Source organism: Meles meles, chromosome 6, assembly GCF_922984935.1.
Source record: "Meles meles chromosome 6, mMelMel3.1 paternal haplotype, whole genome shotgun sequence".
Classification (NCBI taxonomy): domain Eukaryota; kingdom Metazoa; phylum Chordata; class Mammalia; order Carnivora; family Mustelidae; genus Meles; species Meles meles.
The window spans coordinates 75,139,233-75,157,619 of NC_060071.1; the positions used below are offsets into that span (position 1 = coordinate 75,139,233).

The 18,387-nt window shown below is 37.2% G+C and overlaps 1 protein-coding gene across 5 annotated transcripts in view; it reads right to left on the reverse strand.

Moving 5' to 3' along the window:
• The window catches only part of FAM214A (family with sequence similarity 214 member A), a 94,917-nt gene that overhangs the window by 20,649 nt on the left and 55,881 nt on the right, over nt 1-18,387 (reverse strand). For 4 of the 5 annotated variants that reach the window (XR_006818658.1, XM_046008034.1, XM_046008036.1 and 1 more), the window contains exons 3-7: nt 8,553-8,737; nt 6,611-6,813; nt 6,212-6,337; nt 3,396-5,241; nt 1,307-1,426 (exon numbers count right to left, since the gene is read on the reverse strand). Coding sequence is in view for 4 of the 5 variants with exons in the window: in XM_046008034.1 (XP_045863990.1) it covers nt 1,307-1,426; nt 3,396-5,241; nt 6,212-6,337; nt 6,611-6,813; nt 8,553-8,737 (2,480 nt within the window). In the remaining variant the exon portion in view is untranslated. The remainder of the gene's footprint in view (nt 1-1,306; nt 1,427-3,395; nt 5,242-6,211; nt 6,338-6,610; nt 6,814-8,552; nt 8,738-18,387) is intronic. The other variant, XM_046008035.1, reaches the window with a different exon arrangement.

The following is an 18,387-nucleotide window of genomic DNA, read 5'->3' on the forward strand; positions in this document are numbered from 1 at the left end:
GTCTCTCCACTCACTGAGTATAGTCCAATTAGCTGAATCCATCTGTTAATCCATCTGCATTTTAATGCACACGTGTGTGTGCATACACAGCAATTAAAATATTTTTCATATTTACAATTTCAATTGTACATGTACACATGTTCTTACATCTCAACCCCTGTCCCACCAGAGGCATTAAACCCTAGGATTATATTAGGTTCAGATATCCTGGAGGGCCATAATTTGCCCCAAATTTGGAGATTTATCTTTCTTTCTCTTACATTATCTTATGTATTTAAGGGTTATATTATGTATTATTTTGTATTAAAGGTTATATTCTATCAGGACTTCTGCGTTTGAGGAGGAAGGTCTGCCTTTATCAATTCAGTCTACCATACGAAACAGAAGTCTACAGTGCCTTTTCTATCATTATGATGCTGACTGGTTTTTTTCCCCCCATCACTCAAGCTTGTTTGGAATTTAATTTCTCTAAAATAAACATCTATGGTCCACGTTATAAGTTTAAATTCTAGATTTCTTATTCAATAATTATTTTTTGAACACAGGTCAGATACTGTATCCTTTCAGTTTACATAACACAGATAAAGCAACAGAAATTATCATGTTAGTAGCAAAACATACATGTTTTTACTTCTGCTGTGATATTGATTACTTGCCTCAGGTTTAACTGAAATGGCAGGTATAGCAACTAACTACTGATTACTTACTAACCATCCTCACAACACTAAAAGAGACCATATCACCCCCTTTTTAATGATGAAGAAACTGAGGCTCAGATTATATTACTGAACTAATGTCACAAATGTCACACAGGGTGACATCAGTGTCACTCCAAAGGAACACTCTTGATCACTGCACTCGGATCTACAGATCTATTTGTAAACGTAGAGTGGGGAGATTTCTGTGTCTCAAAATAAGATGTGGCATGGCTTCCAGGTCAAAGACAACCATAAATTTGATTCCCAAATGACCCATCTGATGGTGTCAACTAGCTTTGGTGCTAAGGTACAAATTTATTTATACAAACTCACTTGACACTAAATACTTTCTTGATATTTAGTGACAAAATATTAGACAAAAGAATTTCAGAGAAATCTTATAATCCTAATATTTTTATTCTTGCTTTTAGCTTTTCCCTGTATTAACATAGAGTTACTAAGTATATAAAAAAATAAAATGTTTTCTAACTGGAAATTTCTGTTAAAGGTATTTATATATTTTTTTCAATTACAATTTGGATAAAATGATTATAAACATTTTAGATGCTTCCAACTTTAAATATGAAATAAAAGGGAAAAAACCTTACAGGACTTGAAAGAAGAGGCAATCCAGTTCGAGGATGAAAGGCTCTGGTCGAAGTTCCATCTAAGGAATGAAAATTATGTTTCCGCCAGACACTTGAATGTTTCACTGGTATAGTCTTCTGCTAGGAAAATAATTAGATTGTAATGGTAATATTTAAGTAATTTTTTGTTTAGTCTTATTCCTAATACGTACTGAAGTATTACATCCTTGGTGGTGAAGCTAATGATCTATAGATCTGTATTCATTCACACACACACACACACACACACACATACACACATACACTTATTTTAATCAGAAAACAATGTCCAAGTTTTTTCTAGGATACTGAATAAACTCAAATATTCTAAAGAAGCTATGTCCAAATATAATTGCCTTATCAATATATGGTCATATTTATAAATACTCAGGGTCTAACAACAGCTAAGCCAATATCTGATGTTTTTAATTTGTGAAAAAAAAAAAAAAAAAAAAAAAAAAAACTACTCACAGGTAGAAAAAACAGAATATTCTAAAATATAAAACTGTGTTAATATTAAGAGCCATTCACAGAGCATATAGTTTGGTGGAGCATGATACAGAAATACAGTAAATGTGAATTTACAAATATATATAATGAAGTTATAGTACCACATTTTTGAAGTGATACAGGAAATAGGCTAATTCTTCAAAATTAAGCAAGTTTAAACCCAAACACCAGAAATTCCTAAAAACACATGAAAATCAGAAAAGACTAATTTGGGTCCTGGCTCTGCCGTTTGCTAGCTTTGTGACCTTGGGCAAGATACTTAATCTCTCCAAGCTGAGAATCCTCATTTGTAAATTGGAACTAGTAATAACAGCTGACCTCATAGTTTAGTGGAAGGATTAGGTATGCCAACATGTGTAAATATTCAGAAAAAAAGCCTGGGTACTTAGTAAACACTTTATGATTATATTTAATGCAAGAATATGAAAAAATAACTCTTAGTACCTTGAAAATACTATGGCCAAATTAAGCCACCCTATGAGGTACCAGGAGTGATCAAGAAAAGCTAACTGTTTTTGTGACAACTACAATTTTAGTAAATTGGAAACTATCATTTGATTAAATCCATATGTTAGAGAACTAATTTTAGTGATGAAAATGAACTAAGGTCATTCAGATTTGGATCAATGCAGCAAAGAAGTTGTTTTCAATATAACTGAGATTTAAATGTGGTAATACTTACAGAAATAAAGGAAATGTAAGCATAATAATGGTTTTCTAAAGTTAAAAAATGGTCTGGTTAGAAAGTTAAATAAAATGGAAATAATTAAAGTATCTTATTTACATAGTGCATGGAAGGTTTACAAAATATTTTAAAATCTGTTATCTGATTGTCACAACTGAGAGAGACCCAAGAAATTGATCACTCTTATTTTAAAACTGAGGAGACTGGGGCGCCTGGGTGGCTCAGTGGGTTAAAACCTCTGCCTTCGGCTCAGGTCATGATTCCAGGGTCCTAGGGTCGAGCCCCACATTGGGCTCTCTGCTCAGCGGGGAGCCTGCTTCTTCCTCTCTCTCTCTCTGCCTGCCTCTCTGCCTACTTGTGATCTCTGTCAAATAAATAAATAAAATCTTAAAAAAAAAAAAGATGAGGAGACTGAGGTTTTGAAAAGTTACATGACTCATTCAGTGTGACTCAAGGACCAAATTGTGAAGTCAGGACTGGAACCCAGGTATTCTGACCAACAGCCTAGTGATTTCACTATAGATATTCCGAAAATCCTTAGATGAGTGGCGACATAACACAATGAGCACACCGTATTAGTCCAGAGCTGCTAACAAACAATATGTTAAGCTAATTAGTTTACATTTCTGACTATTTACTCTCCAGCACTTGCCCATAATACTGAAATAACCAACAAAGGGCAACAGGAAGAATTTACCTAACATTTGCTTTTAAGTGGGTTATTTTCAAAGGATGTTATTTTATTGCAGGTTTATTCTGACAGACTATATACTGTAATTAATGGGCACCTTTGGTCTTTATAACTAGAGTTCCTGTAAACAGAATTCAAACCATAAATGTTCAAGAAATATATTTGAAATATTAGACGTTACCTACCAATACCTCTGTACTTTTCAGTCGTTCACATGTAGACAAACAGTTTTTTATATTTTTTCTCTGAGAACAGTTCTGGGACTTCTCATCAACTGTCTCTTCTTTCTTATCCTGTTCATTTTTCAATGAGTCTGGCTTTTTGCATTTGAAAACTTCATTATCGTTGACATAATTTTCTACACTATTAAGTTGAGTATTTTGCTCACATGTCTTGGGCCTTTTTGAGTCTTTATTTGAGCACTTATTTTCATGTTTGTTCAAATATCCAGACATTTCCAACATAGCAGTTTTTATTTTTGAGTTATTTTTCTTGGAATTCTCAAATTGGTGATTGTTAAAAGATTCTGGATTACAATTTTCATTTTTTATTACTTTTTCCTTATACTTATTTGTGCAAGTCTGTTTGTCAATACTGTTGCAATCTGAATACTTTTTATCAACTTCATGGTTAATTTCTTGCTCCTTAAATTGACAGTCAGAAAGTGCAGTTTCCAATCTAACTGTCAAATCTAAGTTATTTTTTTTGCAGTGAGACATATTCGAGGGAGTCAAAACACCAGTAGCTTTGTTCTGTGTCTCTAGAAATGTATTTTGAATGATTTCACTAGGATTGTCCTGATACAGATTTCTTCTTATTTGAGGTTTCAAAGAGGACTTGACTTTACTGTTGCATTGAAAAGAACTCAATGATTTATTGGGTATTACGTTTTCCCCTTCACTGCTGTCTCCTAATAAGGAAAATTTTGTACTAGAAATGGAAATGGAGGTGTCATCCCTGATTTTCTTCAACAAACTTTTGTCTTCATACAAACTCCTGAATACTTTAGAAGGAACCGAATTGGAGTCATGCACGTTGAATGACTGCCGGGACATAGGTGACGCTGTTGGATCAATATGCTCCAAGTGTTGAGCAATCCTTGCGATAACATCTTGCCGCTCCTGGAGTAAAGAGCCTATCAAAGGATTAGTCTCACCAACAGACTGACGAGAATAAAGACCATCAGAAATGCCAGAGGCACTTTGAGGAGTTTCTGTTTTTACTAGAATTTTTCCCTCACTGGTGTCTTCTGAGGAGGTAAGCTCTGGACTACCAAAAGAAACAGAGAATGTTTCTTTACATTTTCTCACATTTTCATTTTCCTGTGAAATGCGGAAAAGTTTTGAATTAAGTGAACTAGACTGCTGCATATTAAATGGATGTCCAGAAACATGTGAAGTGCTTGGATCACAATGAATCAAATGCTGAGCAATTCTTGCAATAACTTCTTGTCGCTCCTGAATTAAAGAGTCTATTAAAGGATTAGTCTCACCAACTGATTGCCAGGAACTCTGGTGGCTAGAGACACTAGAATCAATCATTGAAAATGATTTTAAAGTTCTCACTGGTGTTTCATGTGACTTTTTATCTCCTCTACCACTGAAGCCCAGAATATTGGCTTGACATGTTCCATGGTCAGATTTACTGCCAGTGCCTGGATACAGTTTGACATTTTTGACAGCTGCAGTATATTCTGGAGTTGTGCCATTTTTTGCATGTAATATGCTTTCGGATGCCATGGTCCAAGACTGTTTGCTACACAGACGCTGTGAACTATTTGTATTACTTTGTTCTGCTTCGTTAGAATTGCGGTGCTGATGGGCTTTAAGTTCATGTTCTTGAATTCTTTTCTCATAAAGGCCAATATTAGCATGAATACTACAGGTCAACATTGGGTAATTAGATTGTCTGGGCAAGGACTGAACGCTGACTTTCAAGGCCACATTGTGAGAAACATTGGGAACAGGAAACACATGTTCTATCGGAGTCTGTGAAAAATTCCACTGCAGGTCTACATCAGCAGCACTGATTCTAGAATTGTACAGGAAAAATAGGCAATCAATGGATTATAAAATTTGTAACATTATTGTATATTATAAAAAATTTCAGATCATCATATACTTATCTTTGTTTACATTAATTACTGTTAAAGGGAAGTAAAAAGGCTTTACTTTCAACTACCTTACCATGCATGTTATTCTGATAAAACCAGTAAAAGTATAATAGTTTTTTAAGATTTTATTTATTTATTTGAGAGAGAGACAGAGAGAGCAGCATGAGAGAGAAGAAGGTCAGAGGGAGCAGCAGCCTCCCCGTGGAGCTGGGAACCCAACACGTGACTTGTTCCCGGTAGTCGGGCGGGGATCATGACCCCAGCCCGAGGCAGTTGCTCAACCAACTGAGCCACCCAGGCACCCATAAAGTACAGTAGTTTATGCTTAGAACAGGGATGATCTTTTTAAGAACACTAGACTACTTAAGCATTAAGGCTCGAGAATATTGTAAGTAAAATTATTTGTCAAAACAGGAAAAATGGATTTTGTATTTACTACTAAATAAATGGATTCAGCTAATTCTGTTGTACAAGGTGGTGAAGAGATACTAGTGATCTCATGACCACCTGCCTACAGAGTCAATTAGAGAGCTGTTCAGCATCCTATAAATTTACAGTTTTCACAATACAAAAATCAAGTCTACCATTATGAAAATTCAGCAGCCCAGAAAGTTTTTCTACTGTATTTATAATGGCAGCATTAAGTCCACTGTTGGTTCTTGAAAGCTAAAAAATGCTCTGAAAACTATTCTATACCAAATTTAACCCAAAAAGCAAAGTTCGTAGTGATTCCCATTTAAATTTCCCTAACTTGTTTTGAGAATAACCTTAGTAAATTTTATCTACTTACATTTAGAAATGAAGGAAATTAACTGTTTAAAAGGTAAACTATCATTCAGTAGCTAACATAATTGAATACGCACTATTCTTATTTTGCCCAAGACAAACCTGTAAAGAATATTTCGTGGAATAGCACCATGAGAAACACTCAGCCAAGCACTTAATTGGGAAAAAAACACAAATGAGCGGACAGCCAACAGAAGAGTCTTCTCTTCAATAAATCGATCTCCACTCCTAAGGGAAGGAAAAAGTATCATTTAAATGTCAGCAAGTATGAAATTACTGAATTGTAGAAAGATAGGAGCTAAAACAAACATTCAGGATGTGTGTTTTCAAGAGTCTAGACATGCATTAACTATGTCACTGCAAGTCACGTAAGTACTAAATGTCTAAATTTTACCTCATAAATAGAAGAATTCAAAGACATGACATATTACTAAAATAATTTATAGAAAGCAATGGAAAACCTGATTTACCAACAACAACTTCAACAGTACAACAACTTACTGTCGAGGAACTGGCTCCAAAATCCATCTTTCTAATAATAATGCATCTTGCTTAATTGCAGGATCATTGAGATCAATTCCTTCTGTAGTGGGCCCATCATCACTGTAGCAGCAGTCTGGGAGTAGCATGACTTCTACCATGATTGGAAGGTTATTCTTCCACAACAACGAGACCTCAGACCTAGTTCTTCTGGCTTGACGACACTTAAGGGGAAATGAATATAAGCAAAATGTCTCAATTGCTCAAGGAATTTTATATTTAAATTTTAAAACTGTAATTGTAAAAAGACATCTCTATGAGAAATGAGTCACCAATGGCAGAGCTTTGCTTAGGCTCGTCTATTTAGAGTTCATCATTAAGTAATGAATTAATACTACTGAGTTCCACAGTGCAGATTAGTACTAAACAGGTATGATGCAAATTTTCTTGGGGGTTATTTTTGTTTTATTTTGTGGAAAAATAACTGCCATAACAAAGTCTCTGACAGGCCTTTAGGTGGCCTAGCATAGTTTGTTAATTGCATCATTGTTACAGAAGAAAGATTCATTCCAAGTGAAAACCTAAATATTAAAAATTCATTTTCACTAAATGCTCAAAAAAAGACAAGATTTTAAAAGTATAAATTTAGACTAAGAAAGAACTGTTGAGAAAAGTCCTTTTAACAAATTATACACTACCTACCAAACAAAGTATTTTTAAACATTAATATGATAGCAAAAATTATCCTTCCATGGGGGGAAAAAAGTATCAGAGGGACCCTGACTAATGCAAGGAAAATAATCATGAACATAATTCCACTAAATAAACATAAAGTCAGTAGTAATAATCTTAAATCTGGTGTGTGAGAAGGCAGGTATGAAATTGGCTGTCAACATGTATGCTGATTTGCAAAGCTACCTACAGTGCTTTCAAGAGCATTAAGAGTCAAGGTAATTAGCTATGGTCCAGAATTGGGATTTTTTTCACTATAGTTTATTTATTTTTTAATATTTTATTTAATTATTTGAGAGACAGAGATAGTGAGAGAGAGCAAAGTGGGAAGGAGATGGAGCAGATTCCCTGCTGAGCAGTGAGCCTGACTTGTGACTCAATCCCAGGACCCTGGGATCATAACCTGAGCTGAAGGCAGATGCTTAACTGATTGAGCCACCCAGGTGCCCCTTGGCCTCTCTCTCTCTCTCTCTCTTTTTTTAAAAATTTAATTTCTTTTCAGTGTAACAGAATTCATTGTTTATGCACCACACCCAGTGCTCCATGCAATACGTGCCCTCCTTAATACCCACCACCTGGCTCCCCCAACCTCCCACCCCCCGCCCCTTCAAAACCTTCAGATTGTTTTTCAGAGTCCGTAGTCTCTCATGGTTCATCTCCCCTTCCAATTTCCCTCAACTCCCTTCTCTCCATCTCCCCATGTCCTCCATGTTATTTGTTATGTTCCACAAATAAGTGAAACCATATGATAAAACTGACTCTCTCTGCTTGACTTATTTCACTCAGTATAATCTCTTCCAGTCCCGTCCATGTTGATACAAAAGTTGGGTATTCACCCTTTCTGATGGAGGCATAATACTCCATAGTGTATATGGACCATATCTTCCTTATCCATTCGTCCATTGAAGGGCATCTTGGTTCTTTCCGCACTTCGGCGACCGTGGCCATTACTGCTATAAACATTGGGGTACAGATGGTCCTTCTTTTCACTACATCTGTATCTTTGGGGTAAATAGTAGCGCAATTGCAGGGTCATAGGGAAGCTCTATTTTTAATTTCTTAAGGAATCTCCACACTGTTCTCCAAACTGGCTGCACCAACTTGCATTCACTATAGTTTTTTAACCGAACTTATATTTAAATGTGAACACTGGAATTACGATGTAACAAAGATTATGACAAAATTTAAACTAGTTTGTATAAATATAAAGTACTCAACACACAATTCTCACCTGAGCCAGCTTGTCACTGCACTCATGTTTGCTAGTTACTGGGTAACATGACTGTGCTGGAGGGCAATGGAAACTTTCCGTGCGACCTTTTACAGAACATTCAGGTGTTCGACCTTCTGTTATTAACAAGGCCAAAGAGACCAAGAACTCCTCTGCATCATATTCAAAATATTCATCTAGAGTATCTGGTATTAAAAAAAAAAAGAAAGAAGAGTCTTCAGTTTAATGTATTCTTGATAAGAACTCACCTTTTATACCTAAAATACCTAATGTCATAATTCATATTAAAGTATATTGACTAACAAAGAGTAAAAGAGGAATAAAAATTAGGCATTTAAAATATAGTAAACTCTTAATTCACAAGTTATACAGGGTAAGGAGAGGATGGATAATTCCAAATTTCAGCCAAGACAAAGATGGTTAAAATTATAGCACAAAATTATTTTCATGTAAACTTCAACTAAAATGTCCAAGACTCAGGTATACACTTATAATTCTATAAATATTTAGATTTTTGGATGTCAAGTGCAACAGTTTTCACACACAAAATTACACCAATAACCAAAAGGTTGAAAGTCTTGTGTCATATATTTTTAGCTAAATGCTTTATTATTATTATTAAATATTAGTGGAAGATACAAATTCAATTGTATGTTTCTCCCATCTTTCCCTTGTCCCTTTCTTATCTAGTTCCTTGTTCTCACAACCCTAATTCTGTGCTGTGGACATTGAGAGCTATGAAGTCTTTCTCTGCCTATGCTACAGTGCAGTATTAGTTTCAAAGGAGAAATGTTATAATTATCCAGTAGTTGATGTAGGCCCAAATTACAACATAAAAAGTGTGCTGTTTTTTGGTTACAACACAGTTCAAAAAAATCTAATCTGCAGGTGTTTTCACTTATTTGTATTAATTTTTAAATTTCTCATAAGTGCTCCAAGTTTGTGAAACACAGTTAAATTTCAAAAGTGTTAACCTGCTACACACGTTGAACATGTGTGCAAATATACATACACAAAATTGGTTGTGCAATCCAGTTAAACAACACATACTTAAGTACTTAATACACTGTACTAGGTGACAGGGAATAAAGAGTTGCATTGCACATAGCTCCTGTCTGCAAAGGGTTTATGATTCAGAAATGACTTTAAAAGCAAACAGAACAAACACTACAGCATTTGATAAATTCCAAAGTTATTCACATAACAGTGGTAAAATTTTGCAAAAGAGGTAGGCACTGAAATAAATAAAAAGCAGACTCAGACCTATAAATACAGAGAACAAACTGATGCTTGTCAGAGGGGAGAGGGTAGGCAAAATGGGTAAAGGGGAGTGGGACATACAAGTTTCCAGTTATGAAATAAGTCACAGGAAAGGCTCAACATAGGGAATATAGTCAATGATACTGTAATAGCGTTGTATGGTGACAGATGGTAGTCGCACCTGTGCTAAGCATAGCACAGAGAACTGAATCACTACATTGTACATGTGAAAATAATATAACACTGTGCATCAGCTATATTGAAATAAAAAAAAACTTAAAAAAAAAAAAAAGAGGTAGACAATGAGCAGAACCCGAGAAAACACAACTTAGGTAGAGAATTTGTATAGAGAAAGCATGGAAAAGAAAGAACCGAAGTCAGATCGTGAATAGCCTTGAAGGGTATGATAAAGAATGCCTATTTCTAGCTTTAGGAAGGTTTATCAGGAAAAGAAACAGCCTTAAAAGCCAACTTTACTGAGCTGGTATGTTAAGACCATTCAGAAAAATTTCCTTAAATGATCATTTGCAACACAAAATAATAGCCAACACTTAGTAACACTGTCAGGCATTGCTAGTTCTAAGTACTTTCTACACATTAACTCATTTAATCCTTAGAACACCTTTAAGAGGTGAGAACTGTTACCACTATTTTATAGATAACTGAAGCATAGAAAAGTAACTTGCCCAAGATCACCCAGCTAGCAAGGGCAAAGTTGGAATTTGAATCTACAGTGTATCTCCAGAATCCAGGTCCTTAACAGCCCCATACCTGCTTTCTTTCATTGCAGCTAGAAATACTGCTATGACATATTTTTGTATATGATTGTAAAAATAACATATATGCAATGCATATTTTAATAATACATTTTGGAACACTTATTTCATTTTTTGTAGCACATTTATTATATAGAATTATAGACAATCCCTGATCAACTTATGATTTTTTGACTTGACAATGGTGTGAAAGTGGTATGTATTCAGTTGAAGCTTTACTTTGAATTTTGATCTTTGCCCAGGCTAGCAATATGGTAGGAGACTCTCTCACAATGCTGGGCAGCTGCATTGAGCTACAGCTCCCAGTCGGCCACATGATGGAGAGGGTATACAACCAATACACTTATAATCATTCTATATCCATACAACCATTCTATTTCTCACTTTCAGTATGGTATCCAATAAATTACAGAACACAGTCAACACTTTATATTAAAATAGGCTTTGTGTTAGATGATTTTGCCCAGCTGAAGGTAATGTTAGTGTTCTGGGCATGTTCAAGGCAGGCTAAGCTAAGCTATGATGTTTGCTGGTTAGGAGGGGTAGATGTTTTTTTCACTTAAGATATTTTCAACTTACAATGGGTTTATCAGGACATAACCCCATTGTAAGTCAAGGAAGATCTGTAGTTTCCATGAATAAGACCTTAATTTATAATAATTAGCCAACAAGATAGTAGTCTCAGCTTTCAACTTTCCTCCAGGAATCAATCAGATTAAAAAATTAAGGGTCGGGGCGCCTGGGTGGCTCAGTGGGTTAAGCCGCTGCCTTCGGCTCAGGTCATGATCTCAGGGTCCTGGGATCGAGTCCCGCATCAGGCTTTCTGCTCAGCAGCGAGCCTGCTTCCCTCTCTCTCTCTCTGCCTGCCTCTCTGTCTACTTGTGATCTCTCTCTGTCAAATAAATAAAATCTTTAAAAAAAAAAAATTTAAGGGTCTCCTTTAGTCTCCTGGGACGCACTGAGTTAAATCCTGGTGTCCCTCAGAGGGAAGCAAAAGATGTAAAAGATTCCACTCAAGGCCTTTTTCTGGTGGTTCTGTGGGTTTTCAAGGTTACTTCAGGCTTCCCATGGGCTACCTATCATGATTTCAGCTCCTGGGAGATTTCTCTGGGCTCATCCTATTCCTTGCCCTGAGTTTGTCAGGTAATCCTGGAAAGCTAAGAATTGTGGCAGAGCAGTGGCTCCTAATCTATAGAATGGTGAGTGATGCCAAGACGTCAATTACTCCATGTGAATCCAAGGATGGTCTACAACCTAAGTAGTAAGTCTCATATTTATGTGCTACTACTTGAAAAATTAAAAAACCTACCAGGTCAGATTAAGAAAGGGGGAAGTGCACACAGAGTAGAGAGTTTAAGAGTGTTATCCTTATGTCTGAAAAACTATAATTTATCTCTAAAGCCCTAGCACAGCATTGCTTACACACTAGGAATCATCAAGTTTAAAGTGATAAAAATTAAACTATTATGAAAAGTGCTTTTGAATACAGCATTTACTAAAATTTAGTTGATTTAGTCATTACCTCCTCAACTGTAAGCTAAAAAACTCCAGGGGAGCCTGGCTGCCTCAGGTAGTAGAGCACTTAACTCTTGATCTCAGGTCATGAGTTCAAGCCCTACATTGGGTGTAGAGCTTACTTAAAAAACAAAACAGGGGCGCCTGGGTGGCTCAGTGGATTAAGCCGCTGCCTTCGGCTCAGGTCATGATCTCAGGGCCCTGGGATCGAGCCCCCCATCGGGCTCTCTGCTCTGCAGGTGAGCCTGCTTCCCCCTCTCTCTCTGCCTGCCTCTCTGCCTACTTGTGATTTCTCTCTCTCTGTGAAATAAATAAATAAAATCTTAAAAAAAAAAAACACACACACAAAAAAACAAAACAACCCCGGGACGCCTGGGCTCAGTTGGTTAAGCGTCTGCCTTCGGCTCAGGTCCGCAGACTCCGTGCTCGGCGGGAAGCCTGCTTCTCTCTCTGTCTCTGCCTGCCAGTCTGTCTGCCTGTGCTCACTCTCGCGCTCTCTCTCTCTCTGACAAATAAATAAATAAAATCTTTAAAAACAAAAAAACAAAACAACCCCCCCACCCTCCCAAACAATGGCTGGAGTCTATAATCCTTTGAATGATTTATTGAATACTCAGAGTATTAAATATTTAAATGAAAAATTTGAAACAAAGATTAGAGATGATAGTAGTTATCTATTAGTTATCTATGTAAACATTACATAAGAATTACAAGGAATAGCATGGGTTATACAGTGGTATCATGAAAACTAAAATACTATTTAAGTGCATGTGACTATGTGATGACAACCTTTAAGTTGTTAGGAAAAATTTATGGGTGTTTGAATTTTAAGAAATGAGGATACTAAATCACAGTAGCAATTAGAAAAGTTGCATAGTTAAAATTTGATAATGTCAACCTCTAAAATACCAGACAGCAGAGTTTAACATAAGGAATATGAATAGTAAATGAGAAATATGTCACGCTAAAGAAAATTCAATATAGGGGCGCCTGGGTGGCTCCGTTGGTTTAAGCGTCTGCTTTCAGCTCAGGTCAAGATCTGGGTGTCATGGGATGGAAGCCTGCATCAAGCTTCCTGCTCAGCAGGCGGTCTGCTTCTTTATCTCTTCTCTGCCCCATCCTCCTAGTTCATTCTCTCTCTCAAATAAAATAAAGTACAATCTTTAAAAAAAAAAAAAAGAAAGAAAGAAAATTCAATAGATATAACTTGGTATTTTGAGGACACAGCTTATTCCAGAAATCAATTATGATTTCAGGACTTATGAAAGCAATTTGTTCTTCCAAAAACAAAAGGTATTTCGTATCTAGACAAATATGGACTGTTAGGCTTACCTAGTAGTTACATATTTTAGAAGAAATAATTTCTTTGATGTAAAGTGTAACATTAAGAAAACAGGATGTTACAAATTTTCACAGGTTATGAAGGACAGAGACTGGGGATTAATGAATCAAAACATAGTTGTACAGTCCCTCTACCACCAAGACTGTCAAGAGGATTGTGTTTACACAGCAGTCTGACCGGGAGCCTTGACCAAACTGGCTGCTTCTGTACACCAGCCGGCACTTCTGGCTCTGGAGTTCTCCAACCCGTTCAGTTTAACAAAAGAGGTGAACAATTTGGCCTTTGGGAAAACTCTGATGAGAGTGATCCATAGATAAAATGAACTAACTCTCCTGGAAGTTTATTCTTTATCACGAGGGGTATTCAAGGACAGACTGATAGACACATGCCAGGGGTGTGGTTGGAGGGATTTAGATATCAAATGGTACCTCAGTTAGATTTGCAAAAGTTCTTTCAACCTGAGAATCTCTGCTCTTCAGAGGTAGCTCAGAAAAACACCCAGGGGAGAGGCCAGAACCACTACTTCCTTCTCCAGAGATCCCAAGTAGAAGCCCGTCTGAAGCAGTGCTCATCATGTCATTTAGAACACAAACCCAGGCCAGGGCAGCTCAGAGCTACTTCAAAGCTCTGTCTAGATGGAATGGAAGAATAATGTCTTACCCATCATTGGGCTGCTGTACATGGTGTTCTGGTTACTTGTAAAGTCTGGGAAGGTAGTAGAAAGATCCCACGCTTTTCATGACATGGAATACATTGACAAGAGAAGCAGAACCACCTGGGGGTTGCTAATAAAAAAAGTTCTCTAAATCAATGTCCTTATTTTTACTTCATGGAAGTCAATCTGGTTATATCAATCAAAATTCTCCTTCTACAAATTTATCAAGGAAATAACATGTATACTAAGCTGAATAAAAAGGATATTTATTAAAATGTTTATGCCAGTTTAAAAAACAAATGGAATAAACCAGGGTGCCAGGTGGCTCAGTCAGTTAAGCATCTACCCTCTGCTCAGATCATGATCTCAGGGTCCTGGGATGGTTCTCTGCTCAGCGGGGAGTTTGTTTCTCCCTCCTCCTCCGCTCCTCCACCTTCTCTCTCTCTCTCTCTCAAATAAATAAATAAATAAATAAATATCTTTTTTTAAAAAATGGAATAAATCTAAACATCCAACAATATAGGACTGGTTAATATACTGTGGTACAGATAATATACTGTGGTACAGGTATATCTAAAATAATGATATAGATCTACTTTTGATAAATTATTTACAAAACATCTCCAAAGTGAAAACATAGTATTTCAAAAGAAAGAATGTTATGATCATATGTTTGTAGAATCACATGTGCCACATGCATAGAAAGACACATACAACAACATACTATCAGCCCCACAAAGTGAAAATAAAAACATATAAGCTAAATTTTAAGTAAACTATGTTCTCTAGTTAATATTAAATGACAAGGCTTATTAACTGAAAAATAACATGTAAATAAAAGCATTACCTAATGTCACATATTTTATTTAGTTGTTGTGCTGTAGAATTCCTACTTAGTAGGTCATAGTTTAGTTATTTAATACAGGAATTTGTAAAGACAAACATAGGTAACAGCCTACCTATGGTTGAAATATTGGAACTGGGCAGTTTAAAATGCCTTTTTTCTTCTTTCTGCTTTTAAAAAAATAAATGAAAAAAATGGAGATCTAGAGTTTCATACTGATAATATGAGAAATATATATGTAGGGAACTGAGAATGGGTGTTAAGAATTAGTGCAAGAGGGGCAACTGGGTGGCTGAGTCTGAGCCTCCAGCTCAGGTCATGATCCTGGCATTGAGCCTTGCATGGGGCTCCCTGCTCAGCGGGGCACGTGCTTCTCCCTCTCCCTCTGTTCCTCCATCCTGCTTGTTCTCTCTCTCTCTCTCTCAAATAAATAAATAAAATCTTAAAAAAATAAAAATCTTAAAAAAATAAAGAATTAGTGGAAGAGGTTATGCTCAAAGAACTGGACTCTTGACAAAACCAGTACGTAGGTATTAAGACTTGATTTATTCAACAATTATTTATTATATACCTGCTCTGTGTCAGGCAGTTTCCTAAACACTGGGAATTGGAGCATGTGGTGGCAGAGAAAAACAAGAACAGATTAATAAGAAAAATATCAGGGGGCACCTGGGTGGCTCAGTGGGTTAAAGCCTCTGCCTTCAGCTCAGGTCATGATCCCAGGGTCCTGGGATGGAGCCCCATATTGCGCTCTCTGCTCTGCGGGAAGCCTGCTTCCTCCTCTTTCTCTCTGCCTGCCTCTCTGCCTACTTGTGATCTCTGTCTGTCAAATAAATAAATAAAATCTTTTTTTAAAAAGGTAAGAAAAATACCAGATGGGGCTAAGTGCTATGCTGTAAGTGTAAGAGTGATGTGCGAATGATTATGTGAATGTTTTTATGTCGCATGTTCAGGGAACTTTTCTGAGCAGGCAACATTTAAGCTGGACCTGAACAAGGAGCTAGTTATTCAAAAATGAGGGGAAAGAGCATTTTTAAAGGATTTATTTTTGAGAGAGAGAGAAAGAACAAGCATCAGAGGGAGAGGGAGAGAAAATCCCAAGCAGACATGGCACTAAGTGCGGAGCCCAGTGCTGGGCTCAATCTCATGATCCTGAAAGCAAGACTTGAGCCAGAACCAAGAGTTGGCTTCTCAACCAACTGTGCCACCCAGGTGCCCTGGGGAAAGAACATTCTTTTTTTTTTTTTTTTTTAAGATTTTATTTATTTATTTGACAGAAATCACAAGGAGGCAGAGAGGCAGGCAGAGAGAGAAGGGGAAGCAGGTTTCCTGCTGAGCAGAGAGCCCAATGTGGGGCTCAATCCCAGGACCCTGAGATCATGACCTGAGCCAAAGGCAGAGGCTTTAACCCACTGAGCCACCGAGGCGCCCTGGGAAAGAGCATTCTAACCAGAGGGTCCAAGGTGAGAATGAGTGGGTATGTGCTGGAGGAGTGAGGCTGGAATGGCAGCAGCAGGGAGAGAAAGTGTTGCTACAAGATGAAGTTTAGAACGATGGTCAAGGACCAGAGATTATACAGGATTCTCAAGCTAGAGCAAGGAGTTTCAATTCTGTCATATAATCAATGTGAAGTCATTGGAGGGCTTTAAGGAAATGATGTGATCTGATTTACATTTTTAAAATGATCACCCTGGCTACTATGCTGTTAATAAGAAAAAGAACCAAGTGGGTATACTATTTAGGTTACTATAGCTGTCCAGGCTTGGGGATATAGTTGAAGGAATCACTGGCATTTGGAGAATATTTAGAATCAAGAGTTACCTAGAAGAATATGTTGGGAACTCATGACAGAGCTCTGGGGCCCTCCACCAAGTAGTCATGTAAGAGAGGATGATGAACCAACAGAAGGAGCTGTCAAGTATGGTATCATGGAAGCCTAAGAAAAAAAAATCAAGGAGGGCATAGCCAATGGTTTCAAACACTGGTAATGTTTAACAAAATGTAAACAAAGAAGTGACCACTGGATTTGACAATAAGGAAGTCACTGGTGTCCTTATTTAACAACAGTGATCTCAGTAGACAGTGATGATGAAAGATTAGGCAGATGTGACATACATTGTCAGTTATTCTGAAGAGTATAGATGATAAATACAAAAGCCTACTTTCCTAGTCCTCCTTGGGCACAATAGCCATTCATGCATCACAACAGCCCTTTCTATAAAAACAAGTATTAAATAGGCAATATCATCATTCAAAATTGTTCCCAAATCTCAGAACAAGAATAAAAGAATTTCCCTTCTAAGTCTATGAGACAAAGGTAGAAATTCTCCCTCTTTATGATCCTAAAATATAGCCACTAAATCTTACTAACTTGTTCTTTTAAATTTTTCTTGGATTTGGGGCACCTGGGTGCTCAGTTGGTTAAGTGTCTGACTTCAGCTTAGGTCATAATCTCAGGGTCCTGAGATTGAGCCCTGCATCGTAGGGCTCCCTCCTTGTCATTGCTTCTCAACCTCTCCCTCTTCCCCTCACCCCACTTCGTGCTCTCTCTCTCTCCCAGATGAATAAATACTAAATAATAAATTCTTCTTGGATTTAAATGTTCCTTTTTAACCTCAAGACAGCTAGGTAAGTTAGGCTCTTATTTTATACCTGAATTACTTCAACAGTCTATTGGCTGTGGTGTAGGACTCTAAGCCCCTTCTTATTCATTTTGCACCCTAGTGCAAATAATCTTTCTGAGAAGTCATTCTAGTACATGCCTCTCGGCTCAAAGTTTTTTTGATTGTTTGTTTTAATGGCTCTCTAACTGCTGTTGATCCCAATGAACAGTCTTAAGCCTGATATTAGGGCCAGGACCACCATACCTGGCTGTGCCCTGCCAGATTCTGATGGGAATGCTGCCTCTTGGAGATACACTCTGATGTGACCCTGCTTCAAACTCCACCCAGAGTCTTAGCTGTCTCCCCTGTTGCTTCTTCATCTCTTTCACTTCTCCCCACATAGTCTCTCTGTGCCAGTCAAACTGTTCCCTCTGCTCTACTCATTTCCTTCCTTGTACCACTGCTTGTTCTTTTCTACCTACTGAACATGGCTGCTGCTTCCTTCTAACACTTCTGAGATTTCTGAAGAGTTTTCCAAGTCCCTGTTTTTTTCCACAAAAGAGCTCTTTCCTAACTCATTTCCACACTGATCTTTCACTGACTTTATACTCCTCCCTAGAACTTACATAATCCATCTAGGCTAGGAATGGTTACTTCAGAGTGCTGGCCTATAGTCCTAAGGTCATGAATTTCATCTCCACATGGGTAAGTTTCACTGTGCTCCATGAACAGACTGTACTGCTAACTTCAGCCAACCTTTGCCCAGACATGAGGCACTTAACACAAATGAGGCCATGAAAAAGGAAAGGATAGAGCAGTGCAAATCAACCATCACTTCAG